Source organism: Xyrauchen texanus, chromosome 47 (genome assembly GCF_025860055.1).
Source record: "Xyrauchen texanus isolate HMW12.3.18 chromosome 47, RBS_HiC_50CHRs, whole genome shotgun sequence".
In the NCBI taxonomy this organism is placed as follows: Eukaryota; Metazoa; Chordata; class Actinopteri; order Cypriniformes; family Catostomidae; genus Xyrauchen; species Xyrauchen texanus.
Window position 1 is genome coordinate 6,800,228 of NC_068322.1, and position 15,647 is coordinate 6,815,874.

At 38.0% G+C, this 15,647-nt stretch overlaps 1 protein-coding gene across 1 annotated transcript in view; it reads left to right on the forward strand.

The window, feature by feature from the left end:
• The window catches only part of LOC127639023 (ELKS/Rab6-interacting/CAST family member 1-like), a 293,380-nt gene that overhangs the window by 137,297 nt on the left and 140,436 nt on the right, over nt 1–15,647 (forward strand). Inside the window, exon 16 of the mRNA XM_052120833.1 lies at nt 2,057–2,217. Coding sequence (XP_051976793.1) covers nt 2,057–2,217 — 161 coding nt within the window. The remainder of the gene's footprint in view (nt 1–2,056; nt 2,218–15,647) is intronic.

Below are 15,647 nucleotides of genomic sequence, written 5' to 3' on the forward strand. Positions count from 1 at the left end.
CCAGACAGGATTCAGAGTATTGAAATTTGAAATATGTCCTAATAAGCAAGTTTAGTTACATGTTAATTTTGTTTTTGCTAAAGCAGGTATTTAAATTGTATGCTGTATGATATAAATATGATATGTAATATGATATAAAAATGATATGAATGTTTAGAATATATTTGATCTAGTGTTTATGCTGCCTCATTATCATCAACAAAGCTTGTGCTTGCAAATATGTGTTCAGGTTAAATGAGTAAAATGCACTTTAAATATAAATTTAAATATTGATTTCTGAAGGATCATGTGACACTGAAGACTGCAGTAATGATGCTGAAAATTCAGCTTTGATCACAAATTGCATTTTACAATATATTCAAATAGAAAACTGTTCTTTTAAACTGTTCTGTAAAATGAGTTCACAATTTTTTTACCGTATTTTGATGAAAAAAAAATGCAGTCTTGAGCAGAAGAGACTTCTTCTAAAACTTTTAAATGGTAGTGTAGGTATAAAATAAAGTCTTTATATAAAGATGTAAGCGATTGGTAGAAATTTCCTGCAAGTAGAGAAATTTCAGAAAGTCCCAGGGTGAACCGCAGCGGTCGAGAAGGCTGTGAGAACCGTTATGAGCCAAGTCACTAAACCTTGCCTTCCATGGAATACATAAACCTGCCACACTGTTTGATTTATCCTCCTCATTCACTCTCTCCTGTTACTCCAAGTTATAAACATTGTGTGTAAATGGAGGGAGAGAAGTAAAGAAAAATCACATTCAGATATGGAGAACATCCACCTTTTTAAACACAAAACAAAGCAAAATAATTTTAGGGATGTGATGTATGACAAACCTCATCATGGAGACTTGCAGTTTTCATGGGGCTGGCAATATACAGGCCTATGGACTACCCAACTGTTGTACATACGCACTCTAACACAACGTCTAGTTTTCTGTCAACATGTATGACTGTAAAACATTTCAGAGACCTTGTTTACCTCTAACTAAAGAAATATTGCATTAAATAAAGCTTAATCTCTATGGACAGCATATGTGGCATGCTGTCGATTACCACAGAAAATATATCTGACTCATCCTTCAGATTGTAAAATAGAACGGAACATTTCCAAAAATGGAAAAGTGGTAACAGTAATGCACATACAATGGAAGCAAATCAGGCAAGTGTTATGAAGGGTTTAAAAGCTGAAATTTTAAGCTCATATTTTATTACTCCAGTCGCATGAAAACAGAATGTTTTTAGAGAAAGTTTTATTATGTTTTTCTTTCGAAACATTACATGAACGTGTATGTTGAAAATGTAAAATGTTTATTTCTGGTGCTGCACATGTGCCTGTTGGGCTTTTATTGTAAGCGCATAACTTTCTATCAATCCACCCCATTGGTCACACAAACAGGCAGTCCTACCCCAAACTCACACCATTGGTTGAGCCTGTTTTGCTATGAACTATGTTAAAAGCACCACATAGGCACAGCTTTTACATTTGTCAGGGGAATCAACCAAAAAAATTGGTTACTTGAAGTGTAAAAGTAAGAAATATTTTTGCATAAAAACAATTTGCTCACCGTACCTTGCATTTTCATATTCCTGTGTGCATTTACATATGTGTTTATTGCCTTTTTAGACATAACTGTCTAATTCCTGTCTGACAATAAATCTCATAGTCTGAAATCAGGGTCTTGTATTCACCATTTCTCTTCCTTCTCACCTGCTACCATTGTACCTCTACTGTCCATCCTCCCTGTGCAGTCTTTTCTCTTTCTCTGTAATATTCAAATTGACACATTTTTTTGTGTGTGTTTCTCTGTGGTTTTCTGGTATTGTGTTTTATATATTTCTTAGGACACTCCATTGTACATTGTACATCCCATTTACTATGCACGCATCCATTTGTTTCCTGTTTGTTTTGCTCTTTGCCTCCTTCGTTTTCACATTAACATATTTGTTTGTGTTCAGCCTAGTAGGTCACGTTTCTCTGGGATTAAGTTTTTGCCCTGTTTTATTTTTGTGTTATTGTTCATCCACACAAACATGTTTATTTGTGTGTTTGCATGGACAGATGGAGGAGCTTCTGGCCGCTATGGAAAAGGTGAAGCAGGAGTTGGAGTCCATGAAGGCCAGGTTGTCATCCACTCAGCAGTCCCTGGCTGAGAAGGAGGCCCACCTGACCACACTGAGGGCGGAGCGCAGGAAGCACCTGGAGGAGGTTCTAGAGATGAAGTAAGAATTTTACGCATGTCCTAATCACTTCTTTAGCCAATACACTCATAATCACTTTGTTACTCAGTGCTTTCTTGAGGAAGAAGGGTTTCTCCCATTCACAGTTGTTTACAGCTGAAGTATCATAGAAAACTCCTTTTGAAATAAAATGTTATGTACTATGTAGACATACTTTTAACATTCACAACACAAAGCTTCCTCCCCAGTCCAGCCAGGTGGTGGCAACTAACCTGCAAAAACTGGACATGCAGAAGTTGGTGAGCTTACTGGCATAGAGTATGGTGGCCCACAATAACGTATCAATGCCTATTCAGTGTTCAACAACTCGTCCCACCTTTTGGTTTTAAATCCGATGAGGTTAGCCGATCATATTTACTTATAGAAGTTTTAAAGAGATAGTTCACCCAAATATGATTTATTCTGTCATCATTTATTTACCATTATGTTGTTCCAAACCCATATGACTTTCTTTCATTGGGCCTAAAGGAAATGTTAGGCCAAATGACAGTCTCAGTCACTATTCACTTAAAAAAAGAACGTTGTGAAAAGTGAACGGTGACTAAAGCCGGTTTATACTTCTGTGTCAAACCTATGTCATAGGCTCTGCGTAGTGGCCAATGTGGTGGTTTGCATTTATTATTCTGCATTGGGAGAAAATGACAGAATTCCTGTAATAGCTGTACATTTCATAAATAAACAAAGGCAAAGTCATTTGATTCAAAGGGTATCAAAAGTATTTTTTTAATTATTGTATTATTCAAAATGTGTAGTATTTAGGTAAATATTTATTATAACTATTGTAATCGCCTTCCATGCATAGAGACAATAAATCAGGCATAGACTAAATGATTGCTTTTGAGTCACTTAAATAAATATGTTTGCTTACTTGGATACTCTGTGCTGAATTATTTTTTATTTTTTTTCAAATTAATGTACTAAATAATCATTATTGTAGCATTAATGTAGTTCTACGTTCGAATGTATTTTTGCTATGAAAGTTTAAAATGTTCTATTTTTAGGATTTGTATTGTCTTGGTCCTTTTTACTTTGTACATCACTTTTAATTTGTAAAAGAATGAATAACCTTTCATATTATTCTGTGCAACTACGAGATGAATCTATTCATATAGGGAGATTTACAGAAGATAGAAGGGTCCATGTGATCTTGGGAGATGGAATGTCTTATTGAGTGATATAATGTCATTATTTTCCTCCACTAGAGAGCACTTCAGCAGAATCCTAGGACCCTGCATCTCCCACAACATTCTCTGTGCTCTTTGTTTTCCTCAGAATGTGTCTTTCACATAAACACTCTCCTCTTGTCTTCCTCACACTCAGCTTCCCTCAAGCTTATCAGTGCTTGAGTTAGACCTTAGTGTTTTGAACACTTACTGTCTCTAGATAGGGATAACAGGATTGCTCAAGCAATATAGGAGGTCGAAGGTCTTCAAGCAATAGCTGAATCAGGATGCATTGATGGTGGCTCCTCCAGGAACACTGCCAGAAGCCTGGACTTTGGAGGCATCACAGAAAGGAGGCCCTCTTACTGGGCCTAACTGATGTGGCTCCACTCGGACACCGGAGATAGGACATTGTCCTCTGCCCTATAGAAATTATTCAAGGTCATGTACATGTTGGAATTCCTCCTCCTCTCTTAAATGCAGTTTTTAAAGAAATATATCATTAAACATGACACTTAGAGTGCATTTAAGAGATATGGATGTGATACAAAGAGGGCTGAGTCATCTTTCTTATCATGAGTTTTTTGTAGTCAACATTTTTCTAAAAATGACTTGAGTCATGTTTCTCCGTCATGGGCTGTCAAATTGTTTTTCACTTGGGAGTCTTTAATATGTTTGTTATAGTGGCTTGACCTCACAGACCTATTGTTTTAGTTAGAATATCAAGCGAGTTCAAAATAATGATTGCAGATGTGGGAAAATGTCAGAATTGGTGTTTTAAGGACTAGTCTACAGATATTGGTCAGATGATTAGATTGTCAGCCACATCTTCAGAGACTCAGGTGTGGGTGCATGCTTGAGAGAGAAAATGAAGAGAAGGCTGTATGGCAACATGATGGCAGTCTTTATATTTGTGTAATGTGTTTGACGTAATCTTTCATACCGTGTCAGATAAAGATCAGTCCACATCCTTGCATTTTGTCCCTTATGTAAAAGACAAAACGTAAACTGGGCCCAATATTTTATTCCAAATGTGGTGGTACAAAATGGACGGTCAGACAGGAAACATTGTGTATCTCCACCGGCCTCTCGCTAACCGCAAACTTCCAAAAAAAACTGTTCTTTGAGTGAAAAATAAGGGCCTGAAAGTTGTTAAAGGCCCTGATAGGGCTTCTGGATGGAGGTTTGAAGGGCACAGAAAAGGGGTGGTCTATTTTGGCAATGAGCATAATGTGGTCGGGCCGGAGAAAGCCACCTGGCAGCAGGCAACCAACTGGACCACTCATTAAAATTTAGCAGGAAAAATACAAAATAGCATACGCAGAAGTCACTTTTATATTTATTTATTTCCTCAGGCTGAACTTCCGACCGCAAAGTTTAAAGTCAGCAGTGTGTAGACGTCGAACCTTTGGGCTGGCTTGCTCCTCAAACTAATGTAAAAGACTAATCTACTGCTGTTCCTAAACTTCTTTTCTCTTCAGTTCACAGAGAGAAACTTTGTACCATGCAGTGATAGACCAAAGAATATTGGTTATTATTACAAAGCTCTCTTGAGTTCTGATTGGTCAATCTTCTGCATCCAGTGGTCTTATATTTCATAATATTTTTAAAAATGTATTGGGGTAAAGTGATATTTCATCAATCATTTAGATATTGTGATTCATAGGTCAACTCAAATCAATATTAATCTCCATTTATTTGGCAAATAATTGTGTAATAAGCGGGACGATGAGCAGTCAGATAGTTATTTTCACCAAATATAAACACCAAAAGATCTTTGATGCAAACCAGAGGTTGTATTCAGCCATTTATACAGATTCTGCATTCTCATACGTCTCACATAGAGTGATGTGAAAAAGTATTTTCCCACCCTTCCTGATTTCTTCTATTTTTGTGTATTTTTCATACTAAGTTGTTTTTGATCTTCAAACTATATATAAGATAAACAAAGGCAACCCGAGTAAACACAAAATACAGTTTTTAAATACTCTATATATTTTTTTTTATTGAAGCAAAAACGTTATTCAACACCTATACCACCCATGTGATATATGAACTGTCCCCTTAAACTTAATAGCTGGTTGTGCCACCTTTAGCAGCAACAACTGCAACAAAACACTTCCGATTACTGGAGATCAGTCTTTCACAACGCTGTGGTTGAATTTTGGCCCACTCTTCTTTGTAGATCTGCTGTAGTTCAGCCACATTGGAGGATTTTTTAGCATGAACTGCCTGTTTAAGGTGCTGCCACAGCATCTTAATCGGGTTCAAGTCAGGACGTTGACTAGGTCGCTCCAAAACTAATTTTGCTTCTTTTGAGCCATTCAGAGGTGGACTTCCTTCTGTGCTTTGCATCATTGTCTTGCTGCATAATCCAGTTGTGCTTGAGCTGATATCCGGATTTTCTTGTAGAGAGCAGAATTCATGTTTCCATCAATTACTGCAAGTTGCCCTGGCCCTGAAGCAGCAAAGCATCCCCACACCATCACACTACCACCACCATGCTTGACCGTATTTATGATTATCTTTTTGTGGAATTCTGTGTTTGATTTACTCCAGATGTAACAGGACCCCTGTCTTCCAAACAGTTCCACTTTCGACTCATCAGTCCACAGAACATTCTCCCTAAAGGTTTGAGGATCATCAAGGTGTGTTTTGGCAAAATTCAGACAAGCCTTAATGTTCTTCTGGGTTAGCAGTGTTTTTCGCCTCGCCACTCTTCCATGAATGGCATTTTTGTCCAGTGTCTTTCTAATAGTGGAGTCATGAACAGTGACCTTTATTGATGCAAGAGAGGCCTGCAGTTCCTTGGATGTTGTCCTTGGCTTTGTACGTAATTGTGACTTCCTGGATGAGTCTTTGCTGAGCCCTTTGAAGAATTTTGGAAGGTCAGCCACTTCTGGGTAGGTTCAGTACTGTGCCAAGTTTTATTCGTTTGGAGATAATGGCTCTCACTGTGGTTCTTTGTAACCCTTCCCAGACTGATGTATTTCAATCACCTTTTCCCTCATAATTTCTTGAATTTCTTTCGAAATTGTCATATTGTGCTACTTAACCTTTTATCCAACTTACTGCTGCTGAAAAAGTTATATTTAGGTGTTGATTTGATTGAACAGGGCTTGCAGTAATCAGGCCTGGGTGTGTCTAGTCCAGCTGAACCCCATTATGAATGCAGTTTAATAGATTTGGGGATTTATTAACTAAGGAGGCAAATACTTTTTCACACAGGCCCTGTTGTTATTGGATAACCTTTTTGCTACAATAAATAACATTATCATTAAAAAAAAAAAATTGTGTTTGCTCAGATTGCCTTTTGTTTTATGTTAGATTTTGTTAGAATTTTTAAACAATTTAGTATGAGATATACTGTACACAATAACAGAAAAATATCAGGATGGGGCTAATACTTTTTCACAGCACTGTAACAATGTAATTTTAACTCTAATCATTATTTCATGTCTATTTAGTAATTTATTTGTTAATTAGTCATGTAACTAGTGTGATAATGAGCAGTCAGATGGTTATTTATAATATAATATAAACAACAAATAACTTGCATGAAAAGAGAGGTTTAATTCAGCCAATGGTGGAGACTCCGAAGTCTTCTAAAAATTTTACGTAATTAAATTTGTCATTATGTCATGTCCATTTAATTATTTATTTAGTAAGTAGCCATCTAATAAGTGGGATAATCTACAGTATGAGTCAAGACCACACTGTCTGGGTTTATTTTGGAGTAATGACCTGCTCACTCTAGATTATTCCTTGCATATTTGGAAGTTTTAAATCGGCCGATAACTGTGCCCAAAATATAAAAGTGTTACATCGCTTGTTGTACTATAAGTGTTTTTTAAGCAGTGTAAAAAATTTTTTTATTTCAGTAGAGATTGACTGAATGTTTCCAACTGCGAGAAAAGACTATTATGAGGTTATCACTGAATTAAAACCAAAATGGACTCAACAACTGTCAATTGAGTTCCTTGATAATAGATGAAGGCTGATTCAAGGTGTGTTGGCGGCAAGGGTTTTGAATGAAAGCAAGCCATATGGCTGCGTCGTACTTGCATTCAGGCTTGTTTTGTGGAATGATTTGAGGATGTAGAGTGAGGCGATAATGAGAACTCCAGCACACCATCTCTTCCTTATGTTTCCTCTTCATTTAGCACAGCTTAAATGTGTTTGTACTGCAGATATCACTGGGATATGAGATGTGGTGATATCCCAGTGTTCTTTCAATTGATGTGGTTCCCTTCTCTCATTTACTGTTACTTCAACAACACCGCGCTCTGTTCACTAAAGTGTGACCACAAGGCAGACATCAGTCGTCTCCCTTTGAGCAAATGTTTAACTTCCTTTCTGCAGTTGTTTGGGAGTCCTGTACATTTTTGAGGGCCAGTTAGAGGTGGATGATGATGGAAGGGTTGATATTGATGAAGAGGCCCCCTTAGATGTTCGTTCAAAGGCGTTTAGCCACTTGTCCATATTTTGGGACTTGAAAAGAGCCATCAACACCTGCACTGCTCTTAGTTTTCTTGGTTTTTCGGAGAGTAAGTAACTAAGACTTGTGAAAGATCAGCCTTGCTAAACCTTGCCGATATCAGTTTTAAGGGATTTTTCACACAAAAATTAAAATTCTGTCATCATGTTGCCCTTATGTCGTTCCAAACTGTCTGATTTTATTCAATGGAACACAAAAATAGAAGTCTCAGTCACCATTCACTTTCATTGCATCTTATTTCGATAATAATATTTTCTTTTGTCTGAATAAAAGTAAGGCTTGAAGTAATGTGAGGTGGAGTAAATGATGACAGAACTTTCATTTTTTCGGTGAACTATCCCTTAAAATTCCCACTCACGTCACGCTGGAGCTTTTTATCTCTGGCAGGAGTCCAATTATAAGGTTTGAGCGTTAGCGTGGGTGCGGTGTATGTGAAGAGTGTGTGTTCGAAGGTGTTTAAATTGACATGGGGTGAATACAAGGCTATCGGCTGCCCACAAAGTCTCTTTCTGATGGGTGGCTGAAGCTGCTAATTGCCCGTGTTAGCACCCTGGTTCTTTGGAGCATAGCAGACAGGCCTGCTCATTACAAGGGCAAATGCTTTAGACAGCAAACCTGAAATGGTCCAGCATGTATAGTATATTTAAATGAACAATGAGTTATTTAGAAAGAAACCCAACCACAATTCAGTCTTTAGAACACATCACCACACTCACAAGGGGTTGGAACCCACGATTATTATATTATATTGCGAAGCGATATTAATGTGATTCGTTATGTTTGGTGTTTTGAGATTCAAAACTTTGATATATTGCAATCTTTTACTGATCTTTTATTTATCTTGATTGGACTTCGGTGTTCGCTGAACGAAGAAGTGCTGAACGTTCTACTTTATCATGGAGCCTTATAAATAGTGTAGAGCATCAGCACATCAGTGTCAGAAAAACGACATGAGGGAATAATGCATAGTTGGTTCTTACATTCTTTGTTCACATTTAGTTTGCATTTTGGTCAAATGATCTTGACTTAATCTTTTCACACACGAGTTTCTCTTGTTCTGACGGGACCCCCAGCATGACTACTTTAATGCGCACTGTAATAACAAAATCGTACCATACACTTTGCAGATACACTGGAGGACAGATTTTATCACTGCAGCTGCATTGAGACAGACAGATTGTATGTTATCAAACATATAATGTGGTTTAGATGTTTCTAATGATTGATTATGATAGATAAGATGCGATCACGAGTGCTATTACTGGCAATGCATGCCGCCATAATGTTTACATACAATGCTGCATGGGATTTTGAGTTTGTCACAGACGTATAGAATGTTCTAAAAATCAAACCAGCCCCGGTGAGTGAGTGACTGAAGGAATGGAAGAAGGATCAAGTGATCTGAATAGTTCAGCTCTGACGGTAATGGCTTTATACTTATATTTGTTGATTACTTGAATGTTTGTAGCATAAAATACAAAGATATTGTGAAGTTGAAAGGACTGTTTGAGCAGCTGGTTCATTATGACAACCGAATCAGTCCCTCTCTGCTGGTAAACAGCAGCATGAATTCAGATCGCACCGGTTTGATCATACGCTTCTGAGCCCAGCCTAGTGTAATCACACCAGTTTGATCGTACGTGCGAATGTGTTCATTCTGCAATACTGCAGAAATTAAAATTTAAACAGCATATAATGGCCTCAGCCCTGTTGCTCATGTAAGAATCATCTTTGTAGTTACATTTTTCACTTTAATATTTTTGGGGGTAAAATGTTACTACAAAGATGATGCTTGGTGTTATAATTGCGATACAGTATTGTGCTGTAAAATAGTGCAATACACTACATTTTCCCCCCCCACCTCTAATACAACTCATTCACAGAATGTCTGTTTGTTGTGTTGCTTAATGAGATTGTTTTTTGGTTCACTAAAAGAGAACAAAGCAAAAAAAAAAAAAAAAAGAAAAAACTTACTGGACTTGAAAGGTATGTCGTATAAATCACAGATTAGCATCATCAAAAGAAAGGATTTCCAAACACATTAGAATGACTAAGTTTTTCCGGTGCTCTGTTTTTATTGTTTTAAGATGTCAATCACTGCATCTAAATGTTCATGCCTTTGTAGATTTGTAATCTCTGAATGCTGCCCTTCTTGTTTTGAACAATGCTTTTGTTAACAAATGCCAAGCTCAGTTCCCTGTGTGGCATGATTTGGCCAACATAATTGGTGTAATAACACAGTGGACTTAACTCTCCCAGGCAAACCGATCTTGGCAGCCTTGATGTAGTGTTCTTAGGGGCGCTGGGCCGGATTTGTCTACGGTATCTGGGTGGCAAGGGAGAGAGAATCTGACATGATCTCTTCTAAGAAGGCTGAAGCAGTCAGGGGCCATGAAGCCCTGGCGCGGAGCCTCTTAGCGAGCATGTGAGCATGGATTATTATAGCATGGAGCCAATGAGGCTGGACGTGTGTGAGAGGCCAAGCAGGCCCTGCAGCGATTAAACTTTAAACAGCATATAATGGCCTCAGCCCTCCCGCCTCAACCCCGTCGCTCATGTACCCAACAGCCACAATCTGGGGAAATGTCGGGGAAGTGCAAAGACTTGCGTAATGTCTCTGTAAATGTCAAGGGTGTTTAAAGATAACAGTGCGCTGACAGTACTGCCGTACAGCGAGCCAGAATACATCAGACGTTGCTCGATGCTCTAGGGTCTTCTGTTGGATCCATAATCATTACATCACATTAAGAGCTGCTTAATCTTACATTGTTAAACCAGCACTGCTCGGACAGCTCTCTTGTCCTACAAGAAGAAAAATTTAAACCTGACACCCATTGCAGACTTTATCTGTGGCTGGTCACGTTTTAGTTGCGACTACAGCGGGTTTACTGCCAAAGGCCAGGAAAATACTCAGTACTTTTGGACAGTTCACATTTCCTGCGGTGTGACATGCTATACTCCATCTTAAACTAATTTTAACTTTATTTTGCTAATTCGTTTTTAATTATTATGCATGCAGATTTTATGACCGCAAATGAATTGAGAGACTACTTATGAATATTTATACTTTTAAAAATGTAATTGTCAAGCTGCAGGGCTGTTTAAAAAGGTGGTTAAAGTGGTGCAAAACTTAAAAGAAATGGTGACATCTCCTTTTGAGTTCCACAAAAGAAAGAAAGTAATATGGGCTCAGAACAGCATGAGGGTGAGTAAATGATGACATAATTTACATTTTATAATGACCCATCACTTTAACATGACTTTTTGCATTACTGTGATTTTTATAAGTCAACTTGATAACAAACCTTAGTACTCAGACGATAGTTACCTTGAAAGTTTATGAACGTAAAACATTAGAATATGTTTCGGGTCTTAAAGTTTCTGAGATGGTATATTCAAGGCAAGATTCAAAGTGAATTAACTGCTGATCCATAGATACAGTGCTGTTGACGGCTGTACAGGAGGCCCTTGTGCCTAAAGTCAGTGCCTGTTTTAGCAGGGATAAATCAAGCTGTTGTCTAAAGGGAACTCCTGCTGTCTGTCTGAGAACCAAGGCTGCACTTAAATCACCAGCATCCTTGCGCTAACAGCCATCGTTGATTCTCAAGCTCCATGGGGCTGCTCGCGAGGATCTCAGCAACATGCCAAAGCTGAGGATAGCTCTGGAGGTGTGAATTTACACCTCTGTCTCTCCAGCTGTGTTGTTTATATATTCTTGGTTTTTAGAGAAACATTCCAACTGATTTTATTTATTCAAATTCTTAGAGTATAATCTGTAATGGATTAGCTTGGTTTATGTGAACTCCTTCGAAGACTTTAACTCATCTAAGTGTTTGGTTTTTCCATTCTAACCCTGTCCAGATCCAAGCGCTGCCCCCATAAATCATGCTTCTAAATTGAAAGGGTAAACTGGAAAACTCACAACAAAGACTTGGAGGAAAAATCTGGTTAAATGGAGAAAGTGATGTTACAACAAAGTCTTTGGTATCTCCATAAAGAAAGGTTGGGTGTAATATATAATATAAGTGAAAAACGTATTTCTCAAATGCAAAATTTTGAATGCTCCCTTTTCCTGCAATATAGCAAGATGCATATTCTTCCTTGGTAACGAAGAACTCAGTCAGTGGAATTTTGAATTTATAACACATTTCTACACACAAAAGTATATGAAAAAATATTTGTTTGCAAGCAGTAAGGGTAAATTAATGAACAGTTAAGAAATTTGACTATTTAAAAATAATGAGGTGTATTGATATAGATGTTGTATTTGCTGTTATAATCAAAAACATGAAAAAAAATAATACCAATCTCTATGTAACAACAGCACAGCTCAGAAACAGCGGAAAATAATTTGGAATAGTTTATTCTAGTTCGGACTAGTTTCCCTGAGGAGGTCAGGGAAATTTGTGTTTCACAGACGTACTTGGTGATTTTAATCTCATTCGAATCTGACAAGTCTGTGTTTTTCTCACACAACCTCTGTAAAAATTCCTGAGCAAATTATCGACTGTTTTTAGGCTGACTCAAGGTCCTCTGAGAAATCTAATCCTGTACAAATGCAAATGTTTGTGATTACTGATAATAGAATTTCACAACACTTCTCCTCATGTATTTTAAACTACTTGAACTACCATTAAGATGGTACTTTTTTCTGCCATCCAAAGTAGACATAAGAGAGATTTTTTTTTTTTTTTTTAGCCAAATCGTGGAAACTGCTTTAACTAGCCACTGTAATATCAGCATCATGTAAGATACTCAGCTCAATTAAGGAATCGAATAATTATTTAATTCACAGATAAGTCTTGTTTATTTCAGTGGGTTTATTATAAGTAGCCACTTCTCATTTGAAGTTTATTTTAATAGGCTTTTTAAAATAAGTAATATATATTGTATAATAAATAAACATTTATAAAAAAAAATATATGAATGATTTAAACTTTATTTTTTAATTGAGAAGTCATTTTATATTTAAACAAATGAAGTTTAAAAGATATGTTAATTTAATCACCTAAATTAATTTAATGTGTTCAACCCTCTGTAACACCCACATCTAGAAAAAAGACACTCCCACCTCTGTAATAAATACGGAGACCTTAGTCCCGTCCGAATCAGTACATGAAATCACAAAAATCAGGTGATGATAATTGTATATTTATTTTTTATTCCTGTGGCAGGATGCAACCCATTAGTCTGAATTGAAGAGTCAAATCTATTTTTCATCTGGAGCATGTTCTGTTATAATTTGGATAGTACTGAGCTTCCCCTGCTGTTTGTTTGAAAAGCGACCACATAGCCACATGCTTAACAGCCTCGCCACCTGACATGGTTTTGTGTGGGTTTTTTTATACACTAGTCAGCCACAACATTAAAACCACCTGCCTAGCACCAACCCACATCTCGGAATAGCATATACTTCTCACCACAATTGTACAGAGCGTTTATCTTACCATTGATTTTATCAGTTTGAACCAGTCTGGCCATTCTCTGTTGACATCTCTCATCAACAAGGCGTTTCCATCCGCAGAACTGCCACTTACTAGATGTTTTTTGTTTTTGGCACCATTCGGGGTAAATTCTAGAGACTGTTGTGTGTGAAAATCCCAGGAGATCAGAAGTCTGGCACCAACAATCATCCATGCGATTATCTAATCAGCCAATCATGTGGTAGCAGTACAGTGCATAAAATCATGCAGAATTGGTCAGGAGCTTCAGTTAATGTTCACATCAACCATCAGAATGGGGACAAATGTGATCTCAGTGATTTGGACTGTAGCATGGTTGTTGGTGCCAGATGGGCTGGTTTGAGTATTTCTGTAACTGTATCTGTATCTCGTGGGATTTTCACACACAATATCCTCCAGAATTTACCCCAAATAGTGCCAAAAACATTCAGTTTGTGGCAGTTCTATGGACTGAAATGCCTTGTTGGCAGATAATGGCTGTACGGTTTCGATCTGACAAAGTTTACAGTAACTCAGATAACCGCTCTGTACAATTGTGGTGATGGGAATATCAACTCCGAATACTATTCTGAGATGTGGGGTTGTTGCTGTTTTGGCTGCACGTGGGGGACCTACACAATATTAGTCAGGTGGTTTTAAATTGTGGTTGATCAGTGAATGTTGTTAGTGGAAAGTCATCCCTTTTACTTGTGACATGTTATCTAGGCAAGCTATGTCGGTGTCCAAGAACTAATTTCAGTTCTTTATTTATAGATGACAAACACACGACCGCTGATACACACATACACATAGTACGTACTGTGAGCTCTGCTTATCTGGCTTGCATCTCCTGTCCGCACACACCTGCTCCTTAAACAGTTTGCTTTGGCACGGTGGTCTGCAGACTGCTGCCCAGGGGAGGGATGTTACTCAAGGTGACAGTCGGAAATGCGAGCAAGGGGAGGCTAGGAGGAGCAAGCAAATTAGAGAGAGAGGCAGGTGGTTGATAAGATGAAAGAGGAATGGAAAGGAAGAGAGCAGCTAAGTCTCTGGGCAGAGAGATGGAGATGGAGCGAGCGCTGCCACCTCGGGCCAAAGACAACATGTTGTAGTGGAGAGCGGCCAATAGACCTCCATGCACACCCTGTGAATTTATGTCTAAGCCACACATTGGAGCTCTCACATGTATGCTATTGGCTGTGTCCGATTTCCTGTGCTTTCATAGGATGTACTGAATGAGATAAAGATATTTTCCTTTGACTCATATGTTCTTTGATCTATGGCATACTAGTGGTTTTCTGCAGTGTATGGATTGCGCATTGATTCAGTTAATTTTATAAGTTTTATAAGTGTGCAAGTTTTAATTTAAATTTTTATTCTAAAATATTTGTATTTTTCTAAATATAAATGTCTGGCCAGTAGGAAAAAAAAATGAGGGAATAATTCCATATACCTCCACTGAAAAGGTCCACATGTAGTATCAGCTCCACTTTCAGTGACCAAGATGCAGTATCAAGGATTATGATGTCGTAGAGATTTGAGGATGGTCTGTTTTGACTGTTTTGCCAGTAAGCAACCATATAGCAACCATTTAATAGTGCCCTAGCGGTAGAGGGCCACGTAACGCCATGCGAGGAGCACTTTGCTAGTTTCTTTATTATTTTCATGTTATAATCAGTGAGATTCGATACACCCAGTTACATACGTGCTCAAGGTGAAAACACCGACGGGCCTGTTGACCGGGGACTCCATTTGGATGGCGCGGCAGGAGAAGAAATCCAGCGTCAACTGTCCAACATGTCTGTGATGCTGACGAAGTTTGTTGCTGACTTGGAGGATCTCGCTGTTATACGTCGTTCTATTAAGGCAAAAAAACAAAAAAAAGTTGGTTGAAAGCATGGCGCTAATCCACTCGTGCCAAAATAGATGTGGAAAATATTTTGGAAAAACTGGAAGATCTTGAAACTAGGAGCTGAAGAAATAACATATGTTTTTTTTTGGAATTCCTGAGCATGAAGAAGGCAGATATAAATTCCTAGATGAACTCTTCCCGGGTCTGACTCCCGGCTCGCAGATTGGGTGTGGGGAAACAGGCCCTGATCAATTCTGGCCAAATTTTTTAGATCATCCGATAAGGATCTCGTGTTGCGTGAGGTGAGGAGCAAAGGAAAGCTTTCTTGGAAGAATCGCAATATTTTCTTGTTCCCGGATTTTGCGAATTCGACAAGAGTGAAATGTGATTGATTCAAGGAGTGTAAGAAACTCTTGCATCAACGGAAGATCACTTTTGCACTGATGATTCCGGACAAA